Genomic DNA, 8,584 nt, shown 5'->3' with positions numbered 1-8,584 from the left:
TTTTTTGAAATGGAGTCTCACTTTGTTGCCCAGACTGGAGTGCAGTGGCACAATCTTGACTCACTGCAACCTCTGTCTCCTGGGTTCAGGCAGTTCTGCTTCAGCCTCCCGAATAGCTGGGAATACAGGCGCCTGCCACCACACCTGGCTAATTTTTTGTATTTTTAGTAAAGATGGGGTTTCACCGTGTTAGCCAGGATGGTCTTGACCTCCTGACCTCGTGATCCGCCTGCCTTGGCCTTCCAAAGTGCTGGGATGACAGGCATGAGCCACTGTGCCCAGCCTAGTTCAGGGATTTCTATGGAGGCTTTATCACATAGGTACGATCAATTATTAACTGAATCTCCAGCCCCTCTCCCTTCCTGAAAAATAAGGGATGTGAATGTGCAGCTGAACATGTCAAGCTGCTCATCCTGGCTTGGTTTTTCTGGTGATCAGCCCCAAACCAGGAGCCCACCAAGAGTTGCCTCATTAGAGCGAGAGACTCCTATCACCTAGAAAATGCCAGGGAATTAAGAACTTTGTGCTGGGAAACAGAGACGAAGACCATACATATTTTCTTATATCACAGTGTCACAGAAAGCTCTACAAGTGATAGTTCCCTTTTCACCTTTGCTGTTAGGAAGCTCAGATATAAATGTTGGGCTTCATTGCAATAGCTATTCTTAGCTAGATGTCTGGTGCAGCAGTCTCTTATCTACTGCCAGGCTCTTACTCCTCCATCTTTGCTTTAGTATGTCTTTTATCAGAATCCTTTCTTTGAAAGTAGGCAAAGTGTGAATCACTACCATGTGTGGTTGGACACTGGGAGCACAAATGGACACAAAGATGAACAAGTCCCTTCCCAGCCCTCAAAGAGTTCTCAGGCTAGGAGTGGAAATGGAAATAATCTGGGATGCAAATCAGAGCACCAAAGGGAAGAAGTGCAAAGAACAGAGGGCTGTTAGAGCTCCTCAGGGCCCAGCAGTCATACCTGGCTGGGAAAGCAGGACGGCTTCATGGAAGAGGTGGATTCCCAGTGGAATGTGAGAGAGAAGAAGGTGTTCAACAGACAGAGCTTCCTGGGGAAGTTATGCTGGGCAGAGGAAGTGACATGGAGGTGGGAAGGTGGGCAGAATGACCAGGGTTAAGCACGGTACGATGTAGTCACTCACCCATCTGGCCCCTTCCCTGCAGGGTGTGATCACAGTCCAGGGCCTGGTGGACCGTGAGAAGGGCGACTTCTATACCTTGACAGTGGTGGCAGATGATGGCGGCCCCAAGGTGGACTCCACCGTGGTGAGTGGGACCCAGGGTGAGAGCCCCTCAGGTGTGGCCCATTGCTGGCCACAACACTTCCAAACCCACATCTTCACCAGCCACCCAATGTATGGGCCAGGCAGTGGGTGAGGGCCTTGATAGCCTGGGACCTCACCGTGTGCAGCCATGCCACACCTTCCCAACAGGCTGGGCTATGAGACCTCAGGCAGGTGGAGGGCGCTGCTGGGAGTGGGGTCTGGAAGAGCCACAGACTGCTTACCATCTGCATCTTTCCCTTTTCTCTCGCCCACCTCCTGCTGCTGCCTCTGACTACAGAAGGTGAGTGGCCTGTGGCTGGAGCTCCCCCTGTGCTGTTGGCTGTGGCCAGTGCTGGCCGGGCTCTGCCTGGCCCTGGACCTTCTCACCTCTCCCAGAGAGAAGGCACATGGACAGGCCTCCAGGTCCCTTCCCAGTGCCTCCACTCACACCCGAGTTCAGGCCCCCCTGGGGCATGTCCCCTGCCTCCAGCCCTGCTCTCTGTGTCCTGCCAGCCCCCATAGGGTCTTGGGTGGGGAGAACACTAGCAAAGGAGTCACTGGAAGACCACTGAGGCCTTGTTCCACTTCCACTCCTCGCTGGCTGTGTGACACAGGCAAACTGCTTAATGTCTCTGTGCTTTCCTTCCTTGCATCTGAAATAAGGGTCATGCCGGCCTCCCTGCCATCCTCAGAGGATGTGATGGAAGCGGCAGGCAATTGCAGGCAGGAAGCTCTTTGTAAGCCAGTCCTGGAGGCAGGTGTGACCGCAGTAGAGTTCTTTCCCAATGCCTCAGCTGCCGCATCCATAAAGGGGACCCCTCCCTCTCTTGGGGGTTGGTGCAAGTGTGTGGGGTGGGATGTACATTGTGGGGCCTGGGGAGCACTTAGGAAGGGGAGCCATGGGCACAGGTAAGTCATTGCCCTCAGGACAGCCTCTAAGTAAAGGCAGAGAAGACCGTGTGCTGGGGCCCTGGGGGAGGGGAAGCCACTGAGGTCAGAGATGCCAGACAAGGTTCCTAGGAGGGGCAGCCCAGCCTGAAGGGAGAGGCAGGCAGGGGTGCTCAGGCTGGGGTTGCAATGGGAGTGGGTCCAGGGCCAGCCCCCTGAGAGAGGTCCATGGATGGCATCCTGCAGTGACCCCAGGACACTCCGTCATCGATCTGGCCTGGGCACCGGCCAGTCAGGTCAGCTATCATCTGGAGACCATCTGGGGCATCAGGCTCATCATCAGCTTTGGCTACAGCCACACTGCCACTCCCCACTGAGTCCCTGTCACATTAGCCTAAAAAAGCTGGAAGCAAACTCAGTGTCCGAGCCAAGAGCAGAACACAATTGCTTGGGGTCCTCAGCTCCAAGGCTCCCTGGAGGTGCCGGGTTCCAGAGGCCCTGGCTGTGACTGGGCTGTACCTAAAGGCCCCTCCATCCATGGGGCCAGCCTGAGGGTGAGTGAGGCTGTAATGGGCAGGGAGCCCCCACAGCTCCCCTCGACCATGCTCCCCAAGAGCAGCCGGTGAGCAGGGCGCTCGGGCAGTGGATGCCGGGCCACCCTCGTCCTGCCACTCCCAGTCAAAGGGCAGACACTCGGGTAAAATTGGGCCCTCTCACTGACCCTATTCATACAATGGGCCCACCTGGCCCTCACACTGCAGGAGGCTGGAAGGAGAGGCCAGTGGGAGCCCGAGGGTGGCAGGGATGGTGGGGAGGCCCCCCTCCACTGACCACCAGCCACTTCCTCAGCACGGTTGGCGAGGGCATTGGAGCACACGCCCCTGCCTGGGCCCCCGTATTTCCACAGGGCTTTGCCCTCTTCTGGGTAGCAGGGCCCACCCCCTTTTGCTCAGCCCTAAGATGCTCGAGCTTCCTTTGCTCGGCTTCCTCTGAGAGGCTCCCAGGAGCTGCTGCCCCAGATTCACCAGCCCCAGAAGCCCCAAACGCTGTTTGAGGCACTAGGGTGGAGGCAGAGGAAGGGGCCCTTTAAAGGTAGAACCATTTCCTCTGTGAGGCCGGAACCCAAACCACAGCTCACCTTCACCTGGCTCCTCCCCATCCCCAGCAGCCTGCCCTGGCCAGCCCCAGGAGGGGTGGGCAGGCAGACCGGAAGGGCAGGCTGAGTAGGGCACGGCTCTGCTATAAGAACTCTTGAGTAAGCTCAGGCCTTTGGTAGGTAGGGAGTGCAATGTGGACCGTCAGGCTCTGGGCGAAGACATAGATGCCCATCTCATCCCCATAGGCCTGGGCACCTGTCCTCCTTTCTCACCCACCAAGGCTGACTCCCTTCCACTGGGAGATCCAGTGGCCCCTCACGCCTGCCTTGCAGCCTCACCATGATCAGAGCAGTAGTTGTGGGAACACCTGCTCTGTGCCAGGCAGTAAGCTGGGTTCAGGTCACAGCAGGAAACCAAAATCAAACCCAGCCCCTGCCTTCCTAAGTGTAAGATACAGTGAGGGAAATACATTGATCAAATGATCACACCTGGAAATGTATGCCTTGAGAGAAAGCCTATAATAAGGTGTCAGGGAAATAGAAGAGGGCTTCCCTGAGGAGGCGACTCAAGCTGAGATCTGCTGACGCATAGAAGTTGATCCAGCCTACAAGGAAGAGCATTTTGGGCAGAGAGAACAGTAGGCACGATGGTCCTGTGGTGTAGGGAAGCACGGCGCGCCTAACGAGGCCCAGCCAGAGTGAGGGGGTGTGGGAGGGATCTGATCACAGGGACCCCTGTCTGTTTTCACCCTGAGAACAGTGCAGTTGGCATGGTTATTCCCATTTCAAATGAGCAACTGGGGCTCAGGGACCTCGGGGAACTCCATACCAAAATTCATGACAGATGGGTAGAGTCTTGGCAAGAGAAATCACAAGTGTCTGCCAGGCAGGAAGCAGGAACAGGGACTCAGAGGTGCCACCCCTGAACTTTCTGTTTGCTCAGCTATTCCTCCCAACAGGTGTTCTCATTCTGATTTTCAGCTGAGGAAATGGAAAATCAGAGAGCTTGAATAACTTTTTCCAAAATCGCACAGCTCATATGTGGTGGGGTTGGCCTGGCTTCGAAGCCCAGGCTCACTCCCCTACACTTCTTAGAGCTGCCTACAGGTAGGGGAGTGTGGCTGGGACTGGGCAGTCAGACCTGTATAGGAGGGAGGATGGCATGGAATTTCCTCTGCAGCGTGCACAGGCTCAGCTGGCTCCCTGTGAGTCCTGTGCAGTCAGCAGGGCCTGGGAGCCCCTGAACCCCGAGCCCCACACCCTGGGAAGCAGATAATAGGATCTGGCCTGGGACAGGGCAGTGGGAGAAGGCCTGTCCTGGGATATCTGGAACCCGAGCGCCTCCAGCCCTGCTCACGCCCTCATCAGTGAACCTCTGTGCACCTGTGATTCCAGCCTCGGTGGCCTTGGCTGTCCATGGACTGGAGACCTCACCCGCAGCATGCCTTCACTCTCCTGCCACTCCGCAAGAAGCCCGAGCCACAGACACAAAGCCACATGCTCTTGCATGCTATTTTCTGCACACCTGGTTTTTAGCTGACAGTTGGAAATTCACATGGCTTCCCCATCTGCCCTTCTACCCATTGGGACCAAGCCACCTCGACCCCCAACCCCACCCTACCCTGCCCTGCTCCTGGGCCCATTTCCTTCACGCTAAGCCCGAGGTTGCAAACAAGGACACCTTCAGGCAATATGTGGCCACCAGATGTGTTTTGGACAGCCTACACATAGCTTTCTTCTCTAAATTTTATTACTCAACAGCTAATTTCACTTTAAAGTCTAGATTCCTTTTCATGAAAAATGGGAAGCTTGGCTGCTGCTAGACCAGCATTCCCAGCCTGTGTCCGCTTTAGCCGTGGCCTGGCTTTTCAGTTCTCTTGTACCCCCGCCTGTGACAGTCTCCCCACCAGTCCTCTTCCCTTGCCCTCCTGGCCAAGATTTGAGTGTGCCTACCCCTGCCCCACACCGGTCAGACTGTTAGGAGCTATGGGCCCAGGGCCCCCTTTGTAAAGTCAGGATGGGCCTCGGTGGGCTCTGAGAGTTTGCTGATGTTCTAGAACCCACTGGGGGTCTAGTCCCCACTGGACGCATGCTGGGACCCTGGCGTTTGGGGCCAGGGAGGGGAAAGAGGCTGTAGGTCTCTGACCACGTTCACCCTCAGGTCTACATCACTGTGCTGGATGAGAATGACAACAGCCCCCGGTTTGACTTCACCTCTGACTCAGCGGTCAGCATTCCTGAGGACTGCCCTGTGGGCCAGCGAGTGGCTACTGTCAAGGCCCAGGACCCTGATGCTGGCAGCAATGGGCAGGTGGGCCACCAAGTGAAACAGCCGGGATCCGCTGTGTCAGCAGAGGCCCCACGGCTCCCATTGCTCACACAGCTAGAGGGGCCTTCTGAGCCACCCCCATCACCAAGCACCAGGCGCTTCCGGGCTCTGCCCTGTACTCACCCAGTCTGTGGTCAGGGAGAAGGGACAGAGCTGCCTCAGAGCTGTGCAGATCGGTGGCCCTGGCTGGGTCATGTGGACATGGAGCCCAAAGGCTAACCATGGCTCAGCCCTGCAGTGAAGTTGTGTTCTGGGTGACTCCTCCCCTCACAACCCCAGCTCCCTGAGAGGACATGTTCGTCCTCCCTCCTGCTTCCCAGGCCCAGCCTCGTGGCGGGATGCACCCACCATCACTCCAGGTTTGCACAGCCCAGAGTGCAGAGGGAGAGGTGACAAAACCTGCCAGTGTTCACACAGCTCACATCTGTTCCATGCACTGGGCCTTGTGTTTGCAGGTGTTAGCATGGCTTGCATACTCTGGGGGATGGAGGGATGCTGGCTTTGGGGACAAAAGTATGTGGGTTCAAATCTCTGGCTTTTGCAAGCTGTGTGACCTTGGCTGGTTGTTTCATGTTTCTGAGCCTCCTCTCTGTGAACTGAGGAGAACAGTTGCTTTTTGTCAAGGTTGCTCTAAGAATCAAGTAGAGTCCAGGTAACGCCCCAGCGCGTGCTCACCCCAGCAGCATGAGCAAAATCCCCTCTACCCTGGGAAGACATTAGTGCCATAGGACTCATGCCCCACCCTCCCAGGCCAGGATGCTGACATCCCCTAGGCCCAGGAACCTTCCACGGGTGCTACACTGCCTCCATGGGCCTGCACCCCCATTTTGAGGGAGATGAATCACTTCTGCATAAAATGCTGTACTCCCAGATGCCCTTGCTGAACAGAGGGTCCAGGTAGGCAGGGGAGGACCAGGCAGTCCCCCTAGCTGGCACTCCTCCACATCTCCTCACCGCTCACCCTCTCTTCTCCCCACAGGTGGTCTTCTCCCTGGCCTCTGGTAACATCGCAGGGGCCTTTGAGATCGTCACCACCAATGACTCTATTGGTGAAGTGTTTGTAGCCAGGCCCCTGGACAGAGAAGATTTGGACCACTACATCCTCAAGGTGGGGCCTGACCTCCCTTGGGCCAAGAGACCACTGGCTCAGTGCCTACACTGGTCACTACTGACCGTCCAGGAGAGAACTCGCCCAGCAGCACATCCCGGTGGTCAGCGTCCCTGCTGTCACCAAGTAACATGGGGCCAGCTGCGCCCCTAAGGGCCAAGAGCACAGTGAGGCTGACCCAAGATAGGGAGACCCCAGAGGGACCTTAGATACCCAGGAGTAGGCAGCTGAAGTGTCTGCCCCTGCTGTTAAGAGCCAGGAGGACGAGGGAGAGCCTAGTGGAGCTGGGAGAGCCTCAACTCTTCTACAAATACAGTGTGGCCTTGGGCAGGTTATTAACTCTGGGCCTCATTTTCCCTACCTGTGTAATGTACAAAAAATTCCCCATCTGGCCTGCCCTGTGGAGGAAAGAAACAGGTACAGGTGTGAGGAGTCACAAAGGCTATGATTAGTGCAGAATTGCCATGGCTGGGATGTTTGCTGAGGACTTTCTGGGGACCTCGGGGCTCCAATTCTGCAGGGGGCTGACCTCCTGCAGCACATACGGCTGTATCCAGGCTCCCAGGAACAGGCTTAGCCTATGGTTACGGTTCCAGCTCATTGCTGATAATATTACTTGAGGCTCTTTCCCTGTTTGCCAGAGATCATGGGACAGCGTGCATGGGACAGAGGCCTTTGAAGCTAAAGACAAGAGCCTTGGGTCAGGTTGCAGGCCCAGGGTTACCGTCAAAGGCTGTCACAGCCCAGAATACAGTCAGGGGTAGGTCAGGAGATCAAGGCTTGGGTACATGCTAGTCAGATTCCAAATGAGGATCCTAAGTCAGAAGACGATTGGGCAAGAATCATTTGCAGCATGGGGCAGAAGGTGAAGGCGTTGGGGAAAGCCCAGGGCTGGCCAGGCCACCCAGGGGTGATCAGTGAGTCTCTTTGCCTTCCCAAGTGCTCCCCACTGAGTGCACAGCCCTTTTGGACTCCATATTCCTGATCCTGCCCCCACCCTTCAGCCCTGACTCCAGTTGCCCTCCTCCTTGCAGGTTGTGGCTTCTGACCGAGGCACCCCTCCACGGAAGAAGGACCACATCCTGCAGGTGACCATCCTGGACGTCAATGACAACCCTCCAGTCATCGAGAGTCCCTTTGGATACAATGTCAGTGTGAATGAGGTGAGGGCAGCCCCGGGGCCCATATAGCTCGACATCCAGGGGGCATGAGCATGAGCCAACCATGGACCACCTGTTTAATGTCTGCCTGGCCCACCGGCTCCTCAGATCTCATGTCTGGGAACTGTGACTCATTCATAATGCTATCTCCAATGCCTAGCCCGGATCCTAGAACTCAGTATCTTTTTGGAGTAGAGGCGAAGAGAGAAGAGGAAAAGAAGAAAGTTGCCTTTCACCAGACAGGAAACTGAGGTTTACCCAGGGAGCTTGCTTTTTAAAAAAATGTATTTATTATTCAGCAATAAGATTGAGCCACACCAATCTGCCCTGGCATTGTTGGGTATCATACCAGGTTGGACATTCATGAAGGCAGGATGGCATGGGGCCAGAGTTTAGCTCTCAGGCCAGACTCCCTCGCTTCAGCCCACTGATTGGCTGTGTGGACTTGCATACATTCCTTCCCTGCACCTCAGTTTTCTCATCTGTAAATAGGGATGATGATGCCAGTACCAAACTCACAGAGTTGGAGAGAGGACCCAGTGAGTTAATGCGGGCTCCAGCAGGTCGGAGGTGCCCGCAGAATGTTCGCTGTCGTCATCCTTATGATCTCCATCATTGCTTCAGGGTAGATGCAGCAAAGCTTTCAGGAGGCACAGGGGGAGCCTTTGGGCTACAGGAACAGGCGCAAGACTGTGCCCAAATCCCTTGAATCAAGAATGACCGCCC

At 55.8% G+C, this 8,584-nt stretch overlaps 1 protein-coding gene across 5 annotated transcripts in view; it reads left to right on the top strand.

Annotated features, from left to right (window-relative positions):
- CDH23 (cadherin related 23) overlaps positions 1-8,584 on the top strand; it is a 420,778-nt gene that overhangs the window by 336,188 nt on the left and 76,006 nt on the right. For 4 of the 5 annotated variants that reach the window (XM_037745823.1, XM_017548835.2, XM_017548834.2 and 1 more), the window contains 5 exons: positions 1,177-1,278; positions 1,576-1,578; positions 5,423-5,572; positions 6,570-6,698; positions 7,733-7,861. In XM_037745823.1, coding sequence (XP_037601751.1) covers positions 1,177-1,278; positions 1,576-1,578; positions 5,423-5,572; positions 6,570-6,698; positions 7,733-7,861 — 513 coding nt within the window. The remainder of the gene's footprint in view (positions 1-1,176; positions 1,279-1,575; positions 1,579-5,422; positions 5,573-6,569; positions 6,699-7,732; positions 7,862-8,584) is intronic. The other variant, XM_037745824.1, reaches the window with a different exon arrangement.

This window comes from Cebus imitator, unplaced genomic scaffold (genome assembly GCF_001604975.1).
Source record: "Cebus imitator isolate Cc_AM_T3 unplaced genomic scaffold, Cebus_imitator-1.0 Scaffold215, whole genome shotgun sequence".
In the NCBI taxonomy this organism is placed as follows: Eukaryota; Metazoa; Chordata; class Mammalia; order Primates; family Cebidae; genus Cebus; species Cebus imitator.
Note: the sequence above shows the minus strand (reverse complement) of the source record. Positions and strands in the feature narration are given on the sequence as shown.